The 22467-nt window shown below is 21.8% G+C and overlaps 1 protein-coding gene across 2 annotated transcripts in view; it reads right to left on the bottom strand.

The window, feature by feature from the left end:
- Positions 1–18009, bottom strand: part of LOC129618403 (homeobox protein cut-like) — a 28846-nt gene extending 10837 nt beyond the window's left edge. For both annotated transcript variants that reach the window (XM_055533143.1, XM_055533144.1), the window contains exon 1: positions 17658–18009. In XM_055533143.1, coding sequence (XP_055389118.1) covers positions 17658–17834 — 177 coding nt within the window. In that variant the 5' untranslated portion in view covers positions 17835–18009. The remainder of the gene's footprint in view (positions 1–17657) is intronic.
- Between the last annotated feature and the right edge of the window lie 4458 nt (positions 18010–22467).

Here is a 22467-nt window from a genome sequence, read left to right as displayed (position 1 = left end):
AGCATAATAAAATTTTTTTTATTGTTTTGTACTGATTTCAAACAAACGGACGCACATAATGTACACATACACATAGTATTCACCTATTACACATTGAACTACACTTACTATGTACACTTACTACTAATCCTATATTCTAAATACACTAGCTTACTCAATAATTTTATCTGAATGATCTATAATACATGCCCAAACATTTATACATCAACAAATCAATAATCATCAATATTGTGTTCGCAAATAAACAACAATTGAAAAGAGAACAAAGGAAAACTTCAATTTATATCCAATCCAAATCAATGATCATTCATATAATAATTTCCCTGAATCTATATAATATTCTACATATACTTACATACAAATTTTTTCATAGCTACAAACAACCTAAAGAAAAACCAGCAAAAAAAAAATCACTAATCTGAATTTCTGATGAATTATTGGCTTTATTGAAAACACACACCAAACAACACAAACAACAAACCATAATAATGAAGCGGAAAAAACACGAACAGAAAATTGCACAAAAAGCCAATAATCTAAAAAAAAAAAAACAACAACAACACGAGCAAAAAACTTAAAACGGTACAAATCAGTCAGCCAGATGAAAAATAGTTTGAACGCCTCATTCAATATTTTAGAGCAAAATACAAACGCACACACACACAGTACACAAAATACAACAGAGTAACTAAAAATTGCTTGAATGAGTAATATGCGAAATATTTTTTATACGAGAACGAGCGAATATCGTAAGTAAGAGAAAGATAAAAGGAAAGAGAAAAAAAATAAATAAATAAATTTTAATGTACTCTGTAGCTGGGAACAAACAAACAAATTAACAATAAACTGTACTGTATAAAAAAGACAAGTGTTAGAATGAGAGATAAAGGAGAAAGAGGAAACAAGAAACAAAAAAAAAAACAAAAAAATATATTTGTTGTACTCTTTTCCGTTTTATTTTATTTTCTGCTTGCTTTGTTTATTTTTTTTGCTTTTGTTGTTGTTATAATTTTATCTATAATTGCAATTCAATACATTCGTCTATATTTTCAATTACAGGAATTTCATATTCAATTAGGCTCCGCCTTTAAAAAGGGTTGTGTTCAATAGTTATCGGTTTATTTCGTTATTGTTTTTTGATATTTTTTTATTATTATTTTTTTCTGATTATTATTTGTTTTATTTTTTGCACAATAATTATTATTTTGTGAACCCGTGGTTTTTTTTTTCTGTTTGTTTGCCTGACTTTAATGCTTTTGTGCACAAAGAAGAAATTTATTCAGGTGTAAATATTTGATATTTTTTTTCTTTCATTATTTGAACGTGTACACGTATAATTTTGGTGAGTAATTTATGTTTGTGCAGTATAAGAGATATTAAATGATTTTTAATTGTTTTTTTTTTGTAATTAATCTCTTTTATTTGAAATTGTTTCTAGGTGATTAAAGTTATATTTAGATATTTTGTTATTACAAATAATTTATAGATTATAGAAAACAAAAGACATCTGTAGACTCTTGAGTTTCAAATTTGGGAAAAATATTTTGTTCTTGTTCTTTTATCTCTCAGGGTTTGTTGTTTTTAAAAATTATATATGTATAGGATGTACATAAGTAGATTTGTAAACGAAAATACCTCCAAAAATTATTTGGGTGCAAATAACTTGTCTCTTTTATCCCGTTATATTTACAATTTATTTAAGTACAAATAGAAAATAGACTGTACATTTGTAAACTTCAGAAATTGGTAATGTGAGATTTATTTAAGTCTTAAAAAGGAATTCAAGCCATCTATCGGTGCAAAATGTAAATAATTACATCTAAATAGCTTAATAATAGATAAAAAGCTTTTAAACATAGCACAATAACAAATTTGATTGCTAACGTTAGTTGTGTTCATTATATCCCTCCAAGTCGCCTAAGTGTGCACGAATTTTTTTTTTAATTACGATTATTCCTTACAACTTTATTACTTTACTTTTCATCCTATTTATTCTGTGTTGCGTTCAATTAATGAAAATCTAGAACGAGACCATATACGTACGTATGCCACTATCGAACAATTTTTTACAAGTCAAAAATTTGAAAGTGAAATTTTTTTACGTAATATTTTAAGATCAAAAAAATATAAAAATTTATGTTAATAATGAATAGATAATTTATATAACTTGTGTCAGAGTGAAATATTAGCGATAAATAAAAAAAAAAGTAAAGAAATATGGTCTATAAATGTTGTATTCCATATTGCATCGAGCAAAGATTATCAAAACATACAGAATACCGAGCACAAGAAAAAAACATTGAATTTTTTTAATAAAAATAAGAGTCTGTGATACCAGGAATAGTCAAAGAATGGAGTGACACGCAAATCTATAAAAAGAATTAAGACTGTCTGAGAGAAATTTTGAAAAGTATTATTTTTAACCGAGTGACAAACGAATTTTAAACTGGGACTCGTATTCACCTTGGTATATTCCAGGTAATGCATTTCCATAGCTGCTAATTACTAATACAAATTAAAAATGAAATTTTCCTATGACAATGGCGGCACCTCAAAAAGGGATTTACATATGTATGTATGTAAATAAAATAGCGTAAGCTTGCCGAATCGTAAAAATTACTTTACCTTATTTTATCATAGTTATGCCATAAATAATAAAATGAAAAATTTCATTTCATTTCTACAAAATCTACCCCAATTTATATAAATTTAAAACACAACAAAAAAAAAAAAACTCAATTAAAGAATGACAAATCGGGTCAAAAAATATTTTATAAAATTATATTTGATTATACACGATACCAAAAATATTACAAAATTAATGAAAAAAAAATTAAATTAATAAAAAATGTCCCAATACTTATACAAAATTTTTTTTAAATTTTATTGACTTATTCGATTAATCACAACATAACTGAAATTCGAGCGGTATGTATGTATGTATGTATATACATACATATGAATCAGTATACCATAAATATTTACTGACCAAAGTATTAATCGAACAAAAAAAAATAATACAAAATGAAAATTATAAATATCGCAAAAACTTAAAAAAGAACTGAAAAACAAACATACAAACAAAAAAAATGAATAAAACAAATAAATCCAAATTAAACAATAATTAATTAATTAATTCACACGAGAAATTCATTTTTAAATGAATACAATAAAAAAAACAAAATGTTAAAAAAATAAACGAAAATTCATGATTAATTAATTTCAAATTAATTTTGTTTAACATATAAAATTACAAATTAATAAATTTTTTTGCTCGAATTGCTTTAATTTTTTTATTAAAAAAAAAATTAATTTTTTTTTCTGTGTAAGTGATAATTAATGCAACAAAAATTTTGTTCTCATAAACCTGTCTTACAAACATATTTTTTTTACAAAACGTAATTTTGGACGAACTGGATTTTTGTAAATATTCACAAAATGTTAACGTAAGAAATAAGGTTGCCATACCTTGCAAATTATACTTATTAAAACATATTATATAACTTCATTTGATGTATAGTAAATAATTGAAATATAAATAATAAAGATGTGTGGCTACTATTTTGTTTAATTGCAAAATTTATTTTGAAATAATAAATTAAACTACCGTTAAAATTATCTAAAATATAACCTAGCGGTAAATTTTCGAAGTTTGAAAATTTTTTCATTATACACAACGTACAATTTACTCTTCTATACTTACTATACAGCGATTATGGGTTCAATTAATTCTTATAATATAAATTTGGAAAGTTTTTAAATCTAATACTTTAAAATTATATAAATTTCAAACATTTGACAACATATACTCTTATACAATTAGCCAGCCTGTACCGCGGGTAACATGCTACTTTAATCCATAAATCTGAAAATCCATACGTTTTATTAATGAAACTGGCATATTATGTGACTGACTGGAAATTTTTTTTAAAACTACAAAATTTTTGTTAAGTACTCCGATTAAATTACTCCGATGGCATCTCTAAATCAATTTCTATATGATTAATAGGTCACGTGTATAAAATGTGTGATTATATTGTTATATTCTTAATTTTTTTTTTCTCCTTTTCAGCGTGTGTTTTGTAAAATATGAATGCAAAAAAAAAAAAAACAAATTATTTTTTTTTTTTGTTTTTATCAAAAATAATAAACAATAATCGCGAAGAAAATTTTAAATTATAAAAATCAAAATAAAAAAAAAATATAACAACACGGGGATTTTATTCTAATATTATGATTTTTACTGTTATACTACACTGTTATACAACAAAGAACATTAAAATGTAAACAAATAAAAATAACTGGACACTCTTGTTGACGAAACGAAGAAAAAACAACAAAAAAAAAAAACAAGAGAAAAATAAAAAATGCACAAGCAAGGAAATTAAAGAAAAACAGCATGGAAAATTGTGTGACCGTCTCAAGCGAACACATGAGATTTTAAGAAAAAAAAAAATTTTTTTTTTTGTTTTTTATATTTTATAATAATTGTTTTATAATAATATTTTATTTGTTTATGAAATTTTTTTTTTTTTCGAAAAGTTTGTGACGATCACAAGCATGTTAAATTTATCTTGGAAAGCAATTTGTATTATAGTTACTTATATAATTTTTTGCTTTAATTTTGCAAGTATACACAAATATTTAATTCATTAATAAATTAATTCTAATAATTCATAAACACATATATATGTGTGTATGTCTATTGTATACGTTGAATAGATGCACAAATGCACAATTTCTTTTAACCCTCAACCGCGGCAGTATACGTTACGCCAGCCAACAATATTTGTGTTTAATATACTTGTTACCAAATTATTATATAAGTATTACTTGATTATGTGCACGTATGTGTGCACATTAAATTATAAAACTGATGCTTCCATACATTCTTTTGAAAAAAAAAAATTTTTGTTCTTCCTATTTTTATTATTTCTTAAATTGCATGATTCACGAATTTTAGTGAATGAACTTGAGAAATATGAATGTGAAATTTATTTAAAGTACATACATATATAGATATATGTATGAACGTATCGAACATATACACATCTACATACATATATGCTTGTATACTTATTACTATATATGCATTTTATGTCTTCGCATGAAACGATTGCAGCACCCGTTTTATCCACAATTTTCTTCAACAAAAAAAAAAAAAAAAACTGAATAAAATAATTAATAATTATGTAAGGTTGTTTGTTTTATTTTTTTACTTATTATTATTTTATAAAATGCTTGTTAATTTGAAGCAAAAATTTTAGTGCCAATATCAAATTTAAATAAAATAAAAAAAAAATTTAAAAAAAAAATTAGCGCACAGGTGGTCAAAAATTTGTTTTGGTTTCATATTTTTTTTGTTTTGTTCTTCATGTTTTTTCAATTTTTTTTTTGCTGCCGTTTTCATTTGAATTGGACATACAATATATATACATGAAATATTTTTATATAAGTAGGTCGATTGTGTATACAATATTGTTTTGGAAATACTTAATATTTAATAAAAAAAAAAAATTTTTTTTTTTTAAATTTGATGATTTTATGAAATATGAAATGAATGCAGACGGATGAGGAAGTAAAATTAAAAGTGACAATGCAAATATATTTAGAATAAATAAATTTTAATCAAACCAATGGTTTGTACAATAGAACATTTTCCTTGAAAGAAAAAAACAATATTTTAATAAGTATAACAAATATATTGCATACCTTCAGGATGAGATTTAATTTTTCTATTATGCACTATGTAAATATAATAGTATTAATAAAACACTCCTAGCTTTTCGACTAGTATGGATCAATTAACTCAGGATAAGAACTAAAAAAGAATAAACAACATAATGGGATTCAGTTCGGGTTAGATGGGCAACCGTTAGTTAAGCTTAAGATGCATAAATATATTTTGTGACTGCAAGACATTTCTTTTTCAAATTTTGAGAATTTTGATAATCAACGAAAAAAATTTCCTGAAGTATAAATTTGGAAACTGTTAAAATTTCAGACTTCCATAGTGTGCCGTACAGCAGGCAATGGAGTGTTGTAGAATAGAATTTTAGGGGGCCATCAGTTTTGAAAAGGAGAAAGAAGAAAATATGTCAAAATGTTCTTTAAGAAGCAAATTTCTCACTAACACCCATTATTGTATATAAAATTTCAACTGTCTGTCTCAGAAATTGTGTATGTAGAAATTTTGTATACAGAGACGCATCTCCGGACACATTCGGCCGGACAAAATGAAACAAAACAGAAAATTTTGTTCCAATATTCATTTGAAATGTGCTAAAAAATAAATTAATCAAAGAATGTTCTCTGCTTAAATATCTATACTTATACATAATACGTATACGTATTGGCAAATCAAAAGAACATATTAAGTACCTATTCTTGTACTCGTATGTATGTAAAAAAAATTTTGTAAATGAATTTTCATACATACTTACATATACAATGTAAGTAAAGCATTGAAATTTCTTATTTTAAATTTTTGATGATGATAACAAATAATTTAAAAAAATTAAACCAATAAGCATAGTTGTAAAAAATTAATTTACTTATGTTTCATATTTACAATAATATTGATATATATATACATATATATACTTGTGACATGTGCCGCAATAATAAAGAAAATGGAAATTTTCAATTGTTTTTTTTTTTTTGTGGAAAAACACACAGACACAAAAAAAGTCATTGAAATATTTTTGTTTATTAATTTCACATTTTAGTGCATGCTTTTTTAATTAAATTACGATAAAAGTGGTAAAAAAATTGTACAATATTGTCAGCAAAATTTAAAAATATAACAATAAGTATTTTGTAAATATATTTTTGAGTACTTAATATGAAATGAATTAAATTAATATTGGTTTAAACAGTGCTGCCATACGCGTACGAATGGCGTAAGGCACCGACGAATAGAGTTAGTAGCATATTTTTTCGACATTTTTTTGGAAATATCGAAAAAAATGAGACAATTTTCATCTATAGCTCAAAAATAATTTAAATCATACAAAATAGTTTTAATGACAATGAAAATTGGCTAAAGTTCTCAATCATTTTTATCTCATATTTTTGACATTTTGACTTACTTTTCCATATAAAAGCAATTACAGATATCAAAGAATATCATTTTTGCTAAAAATTAATTAAAGAAGACCTTAACGTAACCTTTTCTTTTAATTATAATCGTTACGTTAGAACATGTTCTAAAATCATAGATGCCGAAATTCAAGTAAGTACTTACATATCAAATTTTTATACAAAATTCCTATAACATTATATATATTTTTTGTATATATACTTCAATAATAATTATAATTGAAAACAATAAACATTGCAGATATTACGAACAAAATACTTAATATCGATTATTTAAATAAAAAGTTCAAGGATTTTCAAGTCTTTATATATATTAAATAATTAAGGATTATTAAAATGAAAATTACTGCATACAACAGTGTTATTAAAATTTAAATTGAACATATTTAAAAGAAAAAAATATACATATATATTTTTTTTAATTCAATAAATGAAAATAAATAAAATTATTTTTATATTTAATTTCATATTATACATATATTTATATCATATACTTATATACATACATAAATTTTATACATTCAAAGAAATATGTATGTAATTAAATTTTAAAATAATTTTTCCTTTGTCTTAAAAAGATTTTTTTTTTTAGCGCATTTAAAGCTATTTAAATCTTAAATTAAATATTCAATAAATTTTTATTTATTTAGTCAATAATATTATTTTTTTCTTTACGTAAATTTTCAAAAAAAAAAAAATTTTATTACTTACAAATTTCTATTTATATACACACATAGGAAAAGCTATATGCATAAAATATAAATTATTTAAATTATTTTTAAATATTTTACAAATACGTATATGAGATCTTAATTTAATTAATTTAAATAAGAGATTTTATATTAAATATTATATGGAATATTTATAACATTAAATTAAATTTAATTATGTAGAATAATAATAAATTTTAAGATAAGTACTAAGTATATATATATATAAGATTTAAATGGAAAAGAATAAAAAAAATTAAAAATATTAAGGAAATTTTATAGGAATAAATATTGGTACATGACGGTATAAAAATATATATACAAAAAATATAATTGTATAAGTTTTATAATGTAAAAATTAATAGAGGAAAATAAATATTAACTTTAAAATATTAAAAAAAAATATCGAAAATATTTTAAAGAAATTTTGATTTTTTTTTGGCTTGAAGTGCCAAGTACTTATCACTGTTTTACGTATGTACTAAGTACTGGATGAATTTTAAAGATCTTAATTTATATACTTGTAAATCTAATTCCTTAAACTAAATCCCTTCTTTCCTTTATATTATCCTATAATTTGAAAAATGAATTGCCCCAAGAAATTTTCAATTGTTTATCTACTTAACATCCTAATTGTGTATTTCGCTTTTTCGCTAACTTTTTATTCATTTTCAAATCATTTTTTTAATTCGATTACACTCTTTTTTTCAATTGGATTTTTGATTTTTTTTTGCTCATATTATCGACTGAACGTCTCACTTTCAAAAACAAAGTGAATACGCAATACCGAACAATTCTTCTCACTCGAAAATTACTTATAAATTATACAAATTTATATATGAGATTTATTCACTATCTTTCCACTTACTGATTAAAATAGTAAAATAGACGATCTGATTCTAAATGTCTAAAATAAAATTTAAAAAAAAAACTTTGATTCGCAAGCAAATAATAGGATTATTGGTAAAATATTTTAAATTTAAAAGTTTTGAATCCGTTTCTATATAAGAAAAATATACTTAACAAATTTTTAACAAAAATCTATATATAAGTAAGTACAGAAAATTTTAAATATTTCCATTTATTTAATAAAAAAAACCAAAATGTAGTGACTTTATCATATTAAAATATGTACTTAATTTTTTTTTTATCAAAATTTATTGACTTTAAAATAATATCAAGAAATATCAAATATAATGTTCGTAACCGCATGTATAAAACAGTGATACATAACCTAATTGTATACTAATATGAAATATAGTAGAACCAGAGCCGGATTTACCATATACGCAAAGTATGCATTTGTAATAGGCGCCAGAAAACAGGGGCGCCATTAAAAAATTTTGAAAAATAAGATGTACAAAGTATTCTAATCTAGTATTCAGTATTATAAAGTTATACGAAAAGTGAATACGAAATTATTATGCGAATTTTTATTATAACGGGAACGGAGAGCGGGAGGTACATTTTTCGGAAACAGCTTAATGCGCGAAACCTGAGTAGAACTTCTATAATTCGAAGGCATTCAAATTTCAAAAAACAATTTTCAAATAGATTGCAAAAATTAAATTTAAAAAATACATTAAAATATTTAATAATTTCGGATAAAAATAAATTCCAAATTAAAAAGAAATTTTTGTAATTTTAGGAATTCGGTTAGAAAATTTTTATTGTAAAAAGCTTACATACTTAAGTAAGATAAAAAAAAACAAAATTAATCATTTATGCTCAACAAAATCAAATAGAAAAAATATTATTTTTCTTCAACACCTATATTTGTGAAATGTACTCAAATTAAGTGTATTCGGAATTCCAAAAAAAAAAAAATTAGATACTTATTTATTTTATGATACTTATGTAATCATTTGTGAGAACCTACACATAACTAAACAATTTTTTTTTTTAAATAGTATTCATAGTAAGAAGAGAAAAGGTTTTATAATTCTTATTTTAGTTTTTCTCTTACTTTATATACTTGTGTCAATAATAAAAATTAAATTGTTTTACAAAAAAAAAAAAAATCCATTATAAAAGGTGCCATTTTTAGTACCACAATTCGATAATTTCTTTTACGATTTTTTTTTTTTCTTCGTTTCAATATGTATGAATAATATCGATGAAATACTCGAATAAAACTCAATATATGTAAGTAATATTATTAATGTTATAAGTGTACCTATGTATGCACAAGCATACATACATCTATTTAATATATATATGAGTATAAAGTCATTTTAAGATTTAGATTTTTATTATAACTATAATCCCATAATAATAAATTGAAATTTCTCAATTTCAACAAATTATATTACTTATACATAATGTATATATGTATACGTATGAATTTGTTATACACCATTAGTTTTGAATATTGAATAAGGTATTAATAAAATTTATATGAGGAACAGAAAAATTAATAAAAAAAAAAAAACAAATTGTAATTACAACGCGAATAGATAATATGCAAAGTAATAAATATCAAGATTAAGTATATGTACATTAAATATATATACATCTATATCTACTTGTATAAATATATCTCACAAAATTTATAAGTGTACTAAATGCGATATTTTACTCTGGCCTTATAGAATTGTAATTAAATAAAAAAAATTTTTTAATTTTATCTACAAATTCAACACCTTTTCGGTTTTTTTTTTTCTAAAATTTTAATTTTAGTGTACGTCATAAAAATACATATGTACATACATATACGTATATATATTAGGTTGTATAAAATAGAAATTTGTTTTTGTTATATTTTTTATAGTTAAATTCGATTCAGAAATGTTTTACAAAACTATTTTAATTAAATAATAATTTTGTAATGCAATGGCAATTAAATGCGAAAACTAACAAATATGAGATTATTATTCGTTTTGGAAAAAGAGAGCAAAAGAGAGATAGAGAAGAGAGAGAAATATTGATTGTAAAATTAATATCATAAATGTAGGGTAAATGTACTGGAATTTCCCTCTTCTATAATTAGCCACTAATAATCTAATGAAAATTTCTTAAATTTAAATTAATTAGTATGTTTTATTTAAGTCGAGCTGTTGAATCAGACAAATATTTTTTGCTTGTTTATTCAAAATAAATGTAGTAGATTAAATTTTTATTTCAAAAATATTTTCGTACAATAGCTATACTGAAGCTGGACTCTCTCTTTCGGTGCAAATGAGAAAAATCTGAAAAAATATTATTTGATATATATTTTTTTTTTTTAACAAAAGAGAAAAAATCGGCATAGAAGAATGATATAAGCACAAATTTTCATCTGAAATAGTTCAATATAAACCAAAAATAAAAGCAAAGGTTAAAATCGATACTCTAAGTAGTTCTAATACAATATTGCATGTTGAATAACCAATATTAATTGCCGCTAAGAAAATATTAATATTGAAATATTACTGTAATATAATTAAATATATATACTTATAAGTAAACCCTGTATGTCTGTATATGTATGTATATATTTCTATAAAGTAAGTTTACCTAGATATGCGTTTATTCGAAGCAAATCATAATCAAAGCAATCTCAATAAATATCATGATTCACAATTTCATTATGGTTATATACTTATAGAATAATTTTCGCCATGCCATTATTATTTTTATTCGCTCACACTTTCCAAATGAATGAACCATGTATAATAGTTGCAAAATATAACATTTACTTAATAATGATTTCTTACATAAAAATTACTCTGTAACAAAATCGTTATTTATGTATACATACATGTAAGAATATACGTATACTTTTGTGGAAATAACTATAAGTAATAATCATTTTAAAATTTTTTAATTTCCCCCTCAGAAAGAATTACAAAAACAAAAATACATTTAAGTATCTCAGTTACAAGAAAAAAAAAATTATGCACATTTTTTCTTAAAATTATTTTGATTTATACTTTTATTACACACATACATATTATACTGTACAAAATTCTGTGTGTACTCGATGCCGTAAAAATAAATTCTTTAAATTTTATTAATAGTGACTAAAAAATAAAATAGAAATTTGTAATAGAAATTCTAATAATATAAGAGAAAACAAAATAATTACCTTATTTTTATTATTTAAAAAATTTTTTTTTTCAATGGATATTTTCAGACATATACATACACACGCACATATAAAAATACACTCATCTACAAAATAATGAGAACAGTTTAAAATATAAAAATTTTTCAAATGATTACAAATTTGTTTTGTAAATGAGAGAGCATTTCCTTGTTCCATTTGATAATTTAGCTTGCAAACTAACATTAAATATAAAACAAATTTTCCTATTTTGACTATGGTAGTGGCTATTGAAAGTGGGCAATACTGAAAATATGTTAATTTCTCAATTTAATTTTTTTTTAATTCTTTTATTACTCGCGCCGACTACAGCTGACACTGAATTATTATTAACTTTTCCGAACCACGAAACTATTGTGCAAGTATACATATTTAATGGTGTACTCACAATTAGGTATGTACACTTACTCAATACTAAATATACTAAGTTCATATAAGTAATCTGAAAAAATTTATTAATACCATGTAAAACCGGAAATATCCTTATACTTCACAATACTAATTCAGAATTTCATTAAAAGAGAAAGTAAATAAATACTTAAGTGTGTCCTTAATATTTTATAAAATAGTGTACAATTTTACAATATACTCGAAATAAATAATATTGAGTATAACTAAACCAAAAAAAAAAAAAAATTTAGTATAATCTATTTTCCCGTTCCATTAAATGTTAGTTATATACCTATAGTAAATAAATATTACTTCGTGGATGCTATACATACATATATATATTTATATACAGTATATTGTGCCTATGGAAGTATATTTTCTATAAATGAGTTTGTATACAAGTGCATTAACCGTCTAATTGGCAAGGTTGTATTTAGAAAAAAAAAAATCAAACCAGAAAATACAAAAATATATAAAATAGTAGTTATAGCCTAAATGTTACTAAATACATACACAAATATATATATATAATACTTTGCTATACATACAAACATAATAATATATAAAATACTTGTTCTAAAAATATTACAATTACTTGTGAGTTGTTTTTTTTTATTACTACTTTTGATATCTTCACTCAGGAATATCTTTAAATATATATATATATATATATATATATATATATATATATATATATATATATATATATATATCTATGTATATATACAATTGTACGTGAAAATATATTTATGTATATCTTACAATTGAACTATACATTTAGTATATTTAGCCTCACAACTGTATAACAATATATATACAATTGTGTGATACACATACCTATCCATATATATTTTTATATTCTGATAGATATAAATCCTGATATATTTTGAGGTATCTCCGCATATATAAATTTATCGGTATATATATACAAATAATTTACATACTTATATATAATAAAACTACATCATAGAAATTAATGTATATATATATGTATGTATTTAAATAAAAAATTATAAAAAATTAAATGTAAACTTTTCACAAAAAAAAAAAAATGAGTTAAAAGTTAAGATGAACAGATGTCATTTAAATATTGTACGTATGTATGTAAGTGTGTAATAATTATCAATATCTGTAATATAGACAAGATTCTATATTATATATGGAATTAATTTATATCAATTATATACACACACATATATATATATACAGTTATAGATAAAATGTCTGCAGATTTTTGATGAATTTTATTTATTTATTTTTTCTTTTTTTGAAAAATAAAAATAAGGGAACGATTTTTTTTTTAATTCGACAACTATACAATTTTAGAGATATACACAATCGTCGTATATATATCTGTTATATTACTATGGGAGTATATATATATACAAAAATAATAATGTATAATTCAAAAGGATGGTTAATTTTCAATATAAATATTGTATGTGCTCTTATATACTTAGATACGTAAATTTTATAAAAATAAGATAATTAACAGTATTCTATTAGACTTACAATAAAATAAAAATAAATTTTGAATGAAAATTCAATGAAAATATCGCACCTATAAAATAATACTAAAACTATGCTAGAACAGGATTTTTATACTAGAAAAAATGACTTAGATACTGATGAAAGTTCGATATTTTGTCTATAATTTTCTATTTTAAGCTGATTAGGAGTAATTTGAAAATAATAAGAAATACTTGGTATTTCGCCCTTTTATTCTTGGCACTATTTATACTCTGTATACGCACATCATTCATTACAATAAGCTATTAAAGACAACTCGACACAATTTGGTTCGTTCTGACATCATAAACAGAGCCTAACAAATAATAACTAATTGTCTCGTCTGTTCAAAATAGACTTCTGATATAAAAAATTATATACTTATCCCCTATTTTTTTTTCGATAATTTCAAAAATTGAGAATAAAATATTTCAAAATATGTGTTCCAAGAAAATATGTTAATAAGAATTCCAAAAAACTCAAAAGAAGCGTCAATAAGTTTATAAAGTAAATAAAAAAAAATTATTTTTAACCGATATTTTAACTGTTTAACATAATCGTATGACATTCTCCATGAATTAAATTGAGAGAGAAACACGTAACATAAATTCTCTCAATTTTATTCTGTCAAACTTCTATCTGATGCAGGGCTCTTTATTATACTTAATTTAAACATATTTTGATTGACAGCAACTAATTCCATTTTTTTGTTTATTATATTTCGAGAACTTATACGCCAATCCTCTTTCTAATAATTAAATTCGTGCATCGATTGTAAGATTTCAAAAACAATATAATATTAAGCATACAATTAATGGTATTCCGACCAAAAATATGCGATAAATGACTTTAACTTCTTGAAATGTAAGTAATTCCGGCGAATCATTTCAAATTGCATCTAAATATTTACTTGTTTTTAATTTTAAAGTGAATGACGTCCTTTGGCTTTCTACTGCAGCTAACTATTAAAAAAATGAATAGCATTTTTCAACTAAGGGGCAACTTTCATGTTCTAATAATATTGTCCTATGGGTGCGATATATATCTGATGCTATACTTACATTAAATAATTTCAATTACTTAAAGAAATACAGAGAAAAAATTGTATGTTTGTATAAATAAACGTATTTTTTGTAGGTTTTCTTTAATCTACAATTAGTTACTTATGTATATACTTACGAAGGAGTTTTGATTAAAGGGATAAAATATGAAAAGAAAAAAAAAAACAAAATAATTTGAGAATATTTTTAGAAACTAATTTCTAAAATTGTAATCTGAATACAAAGAAAAATCAATATATTTAAATTTTATTTTTTCTTTAAGCAGAACAAAATTTTATTTATTTATCTGAAATGTTCATGTTTGATGTGTTTGTAGTTGTTATACTTATAGCTATTTTTACTTATACTTCAATTTTTTTTATTAAACTGGAAAGATGAATTATTTCGACTAAATTAGAAGATAATTTTAGCTTGACCTATGTAAAATAGCTATAATTTTTGGCAATAACATTGATCTGGTACGTATTTCAACTGAAAATGGCGAATTTAGACTTAATTTGTAAATTTATAAGTGAAATAAAGAAATAATATGCAGTGGGGTTGTGTCTTCGCAACTAAAAAGACCCTATATGTCACAAACGAATTATATGAAAATTTCCATTACAAGAGACAAAATCAAGTAATTGAGTACTTACATTAGATCAATAAGGTTTAGATATAAAATTAAACTATAAGCGATTTAAGTATGAAGATTTCAAGTGAATAGTTTTAAAACTATGAGTACTGTTCTTTAATATACTTATTTATAAATGAATGAAGACTTGAATTATACTTTATATAAGTAATTTAACAATATTTGTACTGAGGTGTAAGATATATAAACTAAGTAATAACTTGTGTTTTGTGGTTTACGCAAAATGAATAATAGTGGTCTTTAAGATATGTATACTAGTAGGTGGTCTTTAAACAAATTGTACATTAAAATCAAAATTAAATTTTGAAACATTAAAAATTCATACTTATTACTTTGAAAAGTTTTACGGGGAGTGAAAGAAGTTGGGGTAATTGAGTAATTTATAGGAGTAATAGTTACAACTAAATTTTTTACAATAAAATATGTGTACTATAAAAACTGAAATAAATTTTCTGTGAAAAAAAAAATTCGTAGCCATACTGGACATTTCTAAACACTTTTCCTAGGCACCTTATTAAAATTATGATTTATCATATTTTCAGGGGTTAATTCGAAGAATTATTCGGAATCTCAAAATTCTATGACAAAATTAAGTAACTGCAACATTCGTATATCATGATTTTTTCAAAAACTTATAATTAAAATTTTACCTTATTACAATACTTAAATTATGTACTTATAGATGAAACCATAATAAATTTACCATCAATAGCCCAACAACTTTGAATTTTTCCAAAAAGGAAATTTTATATAAGTAAGTACCTTTTTTTTCTTTTAATAATAAAAATGAATCTCAATAAAATCAATAGCCGTAAAAATAAAAATTTATACCTAACTATAAAAGTAATAACCTAGTATACCAAATAAGTAAATGGGTATAACCAATAATCGAATATTTCACCTGAAAACGAGAGCATATGTCACTTTCTAAATTATAAGCAGTAAATTGAGTTATTTCGATCAGCAATTTTAATTTTATTTTTAACTTGAAATCATAAAATATCATTTTTTTTTTTAAATTTCTCAAGAATTTTCACAGACTCTTAATATTTTAAGTAATTATAGGGTCAAATCAATAATTCGAATATTTTAAATGCCAATATTAATTGGAGATTTAAGAAATTAATTTTACCTGCTACCAAAGTACTTATTTATAAACCATATTCCGTGATACAAAAGGAGCAACAAAACTAGCATGTTGTTCAAAAAAATAAATTTATTGCTTTTAAGCACTTATCAATTTTCTAAAAATGCGGTTTGAACAACAAATAAATTGCAAGTCTAATAATTTTTCATAATCTCTAATTGATTATGTGTAAGTAAATCATTAATTAATTAAGTTTTTTTTTTTAAGTACTTACATATCAAATGTGACGCTATCAGTACGTGATCTCAGCGTTACTTAATTATTTTAGAAAAAGTCACATATTACTTAAAAGTTCTATAAATAAATTATTGCTAAAATAGATTTTACATTGTTCCATTTTCATAAATAGCTAAGTACTTAGTTAATATTTGAAAAAAAAAAAAATTGGAATATTAATAGGTCACCAGTTTCCTTTTAAAATTGTCACATAAATGAGAAAAAACATTTCATTATCAAAAATTAAAAATCAATCATTCAATCAAACATTAACTAATTAATTAAAATTTTCACTAATTTTAAGTATACTTACGTAAGTACCAAAAGCTAATCATTTTGGATATAGCCAAACATATGAGACATATCATTTTGAGTATAGCCAGCTGCCGTAAGTAATAATTTAAATCGAATTCAATCAAATTAAAATATTTATTCCGATTAATACGGTATTAAATGTGACTAAGTATAAATTCAAACTCAATTACTAATAAAATTAATCAAGAATTCAAATATTTTTAAGGAATTTGAAATTTCTGAACTAAACTCTGCAAAAAAATTTTCTCATAACTAAGTAAATTCCTAAATTTGATCAAGAAATTTTGGGAAAAAAAAAACAAAATTTTCCTAATAAAATTAATAGAGCCTTAAATTATTTTTTGTTTTCTTAAACAAAACTCTTAAATTTATAAAATTCCGCAAAAAAACTTTTCAATTATTATTGAATCCAATTTTAAATTAAAAAAAAAATTTACACCACTTAACCAAAAAAAAAAAAATTAAAACAAAAATAATTTAATTCACTCACCTGCTGCCAAAATTGTGCTAACCAATAAATACGTTCTTTTTTAAATAACCAGTCCATAGGAGGTTGTTGAACTGTTGGTGAAGTTGCAACTGTTGTTAAATCTATACCAGTTATTGGACCACCAATACCACCAGTTGTTGTGGTTGTTGTAGTTGTTGAAACAGCAGTTGGAAGCATTTTTATTTTTAATAAGTAACTTTTTTCTTATTATTTTTAAAAAATATTTTTGTTTTATTTAACACAAAAATTTTATTTCGAAATGTTTAAAAAAAAAATAAAACACTTTTTTAAATTTATAAAATAATTTTCAATTTGGAATTTAATTTTATTTTTTTTTTCTAAAAAATTTATAAACTAAATTTGGTAAATTAATGAAAAACATTTTCACTTTATTTTTAATTTAATTTTAATTCTTTTTTTTCTTCATTTCATTTAAAAATTAAAGAATTTTTTATTGTGTACTATTATTTATTTTTTTTTAAATTATTCTGGTATATTTAATAATTTTTTTTCTGTTATCTGTGCGAAAATACAAAATTATTATTAAAAATATTTTATAGTAATTGTGAATTTAATTATATAAAATTATTTTTATAAAAATTATTCTATATTCACTTTTTTTTTTAATTAAATTTAATCTTAGTATAATAGTTAATATTTTCTAATATCACCGCATAAGTTAAGTAATTGTATAAAATTCCTTTTTATTTTTATGTTAATTGTGAATTGTTTAAATAATTTTTTAGTATTTTATTGAAAATTTTGCAATACTTATAATTTTATTAATTATTATTAATATATATAAGTATATACTTTTGGTATATAACATATAATTTTATAATATTTTATTGTTATAAAAAAGGTTTGTATATATAAGGTAAGTATAGCTCAGTTCAATATTTAATTTTTTAAATTATTAAGTATTTATTTTTCTTTATAATTTAATCAGAACTAATGATAGAATACGACTAAAATTTAAAATTATAAATTTAATAAAAGAATAAAACTTTTATTTCAATTGTAAATTTTTTTTTTGTTGGTTCACGCTCTCTCTCTGTCTCTCTCTCCCTCTCTCTTGTGTATATAGTTATATTAAAAATGTATAAAAAACAAAAAATTCAATGACTTTATCTGAATTATAATAAAAATATTTAATAAAAATATGATTTCCAGTTGATCTGTTGCTGACAAGTAAAAATATAATTATAGATAAGTATTAAGGTAGTAGTATAACAGTTATATACATATATGTATTATATTTGAATATATACGAATGTATTAATTTAATTTATATATATATATATATATGTTTAAAATTATTATATTTACACACAACTACATTGAATATAATCTTAGTAATAATTAAAACAAAAAACAAAAAAATTATCGCGTATGATTTATGATTTTTTTTGTAGGACAGGTAAAGAGATTGAAATTTATTATAATTGTTATTATTATATTTTATTATACCATATTATAACGGAAATTTTGAGTAATCACATATATATGTAGTTGATATATACAAACAATTGAAATTCTGTTTAAAATTATATATTTTACATTTATTAAACTTGTTTTGATTGTAAAAATTTATTATAATTTTTTATAAAATGTAAGTATTTTGAAATTAGAGAAAATTTTGCCGAATTATATTTGAATTTTTTTAAAACTTCCCAAAATTTGTTATATTTTCTATTATTTTAATAATTGTTATATTTTTTTGTTTTTTTTAGAAAAATTCATTTATACAGTTATAAAGTTTTTTTTAATAATCCGTTTCCGTAATTTATTTCGATTATATTTTTGTATTGTTATACTTTTAACTATTTAGTATGTTTATTATTTATTTATGTATTGTATGTGTATATCAATGTATGTCAAATTTCTTTAAGCATCTGACCGACGTTTTTATTTATAAATACACATAATTTTTTTTTTTACCGCAATCCTTTTTCAAATTTTATTCTTACTTAACTTTTATATTTTGTATATCATTTAAATTTTATTTGATTTTTAAACGCACACAAAAATTTCAATCGGATTAAATAGGAAGCGGAATAATTCTTATTTAATTCATCGTATATCACCGCATTATTTTCTTCTATTAATTATTTTTTTATATATTTAAATTATATTATTAAAGAAAAATTCTTAATATATGTATAACTACAGTTAGCAAATAATAAATTTTAAAAATTTTTTCTTTTTGATTTCGTAATAAAAATTATATATACCTATTTTAGTTAAAAAACGAAAATGAAACGAAATAAATTTATTCACTTGTACAACGAAAAAAAAAACAAACGTTATTTCTTTTATATTCTTAATGTTACTCGCAGGGAATCTTAACGATGACTAAAAAAAACCATACAAAATAGAGAGAAATAATAATATACTACAAACATAATATAACACATATATGTATATAACAATACAAATGCAATATATACCGGGAGAAAGAAAAAATATAAAATAATAATGTATAAAAACCAATAAAAGCAACAACAAAATAACGTTATAAAATAACAACGACAATAATAATAAAAAAAAGAAATAGATAAAAATAAAAAGAGAAAAAAATATTACAAAAATAAAGTAATAAAAGAATAGAAATACGAAAAAAAAACATTTTCTCATCATTGAATACAAAAACAAAAAAAAAATTTAATAAAATTCACTTACACATACCCAAAACAACAACAATATAATTATAAAAAAAAAAAGACAAGAAAAAAAAATTAAAGAAATCAAACAATCAATTTTGTTTTCTTATAAATTCTCGAATCGAACGTCTACTTAATTTCGAATATTTGAAAAAAAATCAGAAAAAAAAAACAAAAACAAAGTAAACAAAATAAAATGACAATAACGAAAAGGAACAGAAAAAAAAAGAGAGTGAGAAAGGAAATACAAAAATGAAAATACAAATCTATGAAAAAAAGACAACAAGAACAACCGAAAATGAAAAAAAAAAACACACACAATTTATTCAATTTTTCATTCATCAATGCATACATACATTACTACATAAATACACACACACATATTTATTGAATATTAACTGTAATATACAAACAACCTCATTACAAAAATAATTTAAGTATCATGACATTCAGAGCGACACTATCGACATCAATAGTATTATCTCTTCTAATTTAAAAAATGAAGAGATTAATTTGAAACACAAAATTAATCTCATTAATTGTTTGAAAAGTCGGGGAGCTGGAGCAATCGTAACTTAAAAATTATTCTTAAAACTTAATATTTTTAATATTATTCTTAAAATAATTCGAAAATTCATATTATAAATAAAATATAATAATAAAATTTTTTTTCGGAGAAAAACGAATTAAAATTCCGAAGCTAACAGAGAACAATAACAGAATTTTGTAATATGAATGACAACAACAAAAAATTTATTGAATATTGAGAGTATAAAATTGATGTCATACTATATTTTTTTTTTTATTTACATACTTTACATACATACAAGTTACTAATAATTTTTGACGTTTTTTTTTTCTTTTTCAATCTACTTTAATTCTATTTTTACCTAAACCTACTTATTATTGGTCACTTTTTTTTTTTTTTGTTTTTTTTTTAACTTGTTATTCATTCATTCTCTCATTTTAGTCATTCCTTTTTTTTTTTTTCTTTGCTTTTTATTAACACTTTTTTTCTTATTCTCATCTCATTTTCATTGATTCTTGATTTGTTTTGTTTTACTCTTCATTTTGCTTTTATTTATTTCTCTCTTTTTTCTTTTACAAAATAAATCACACAAATTATTTTATTTATTTTCGTACTTCGAAATTTTTCCATTTTTTCTCCTTTATATTCATTATTTATGACATTTATATTCGCAATAATTCTATAATCACATATTCTTACAAAAATATAAACTGGTTATAAGAGTCAATTTCTGTAATGTTTAAAAATTTTAACATATTTGATTTTAATATTTTATTTTAACATTTTGATTTCTGTTATTTATAGCAATCACTGTTAAAATATTTATTTTCGAAAATATATGTTAATAAATACATATAACATAACATTAACATTTTATTCCTTTTTTCGTATTTAAATGTTATTTTTGTATAGACATGTTAATATGTAACAGGTTTGGTACGGTATAACGGTTAATCGATATAACATATGAAATGTTACAATAATAAATTTAAATTAAAATTTTTTTTGAGTTTTTCTAAGAAGTTGTGGCTGAAATAAAGCTTGAAATTTAACAAACTATAAAAAATAATAATTTTTTAAATTATTTTCTGTAATACATAGATCAATTCAATTAATAATATTATTGAAATAGTAGCATATAATGTATGTATACATTGTTTGTTTGCAAATATAATAGTTTTGTGATTACGTAAGTATATAGAAATTTGTAGCACATTAATTTTATATCACATAATTTGCCTTTGTGATATATCGCATTTATGTCGTGATAGTTTTATTTCTATCATGCGATTATTTGAAAAATTTGTTATATTCTATTTGTTTGAACATTTTGAATGAATTTGTATAATACATTTATTATTTAATACATTTAATGTATGATATTTATGTTTGATTTACGACAATATTTTTGTATTAAACGAATTGTATGTTTAATTTGTAATAATTTAAATGTAAGCGTGATATAAATTAAATGTAGTTGAAAAGCTTGATACAATTATTAATTTTATTTTTTTATGGCATTAAACTGAAATTAAAATGTAGATTAAGTAGCATGAAATATAAATTTAACACTATCAGATTAAAAAATAGAAAAGCAAATAAAAATTTAGTTAAAAAA

This window comes from Condylostylus longicornis, unplaced genomic scaffold (assembly GCF_029603195.1).
Source record: "Condylostylus longicornis isolate FDR11 unplaced genomic scaffold, ASM2960319v2 ptg000006l, whole genome shotgun sequence".
Taxonomy (NCBI): domain Eukaryota; kingdom Metazoa; phylum Arthropoda; class Insecta; order Diptera; family Dolichopodidae; genus Condylostylus; species Condylostylus longicornis.
This window is presented reverse-complemented; position numbering and strand designations above follow the sequence as displayed.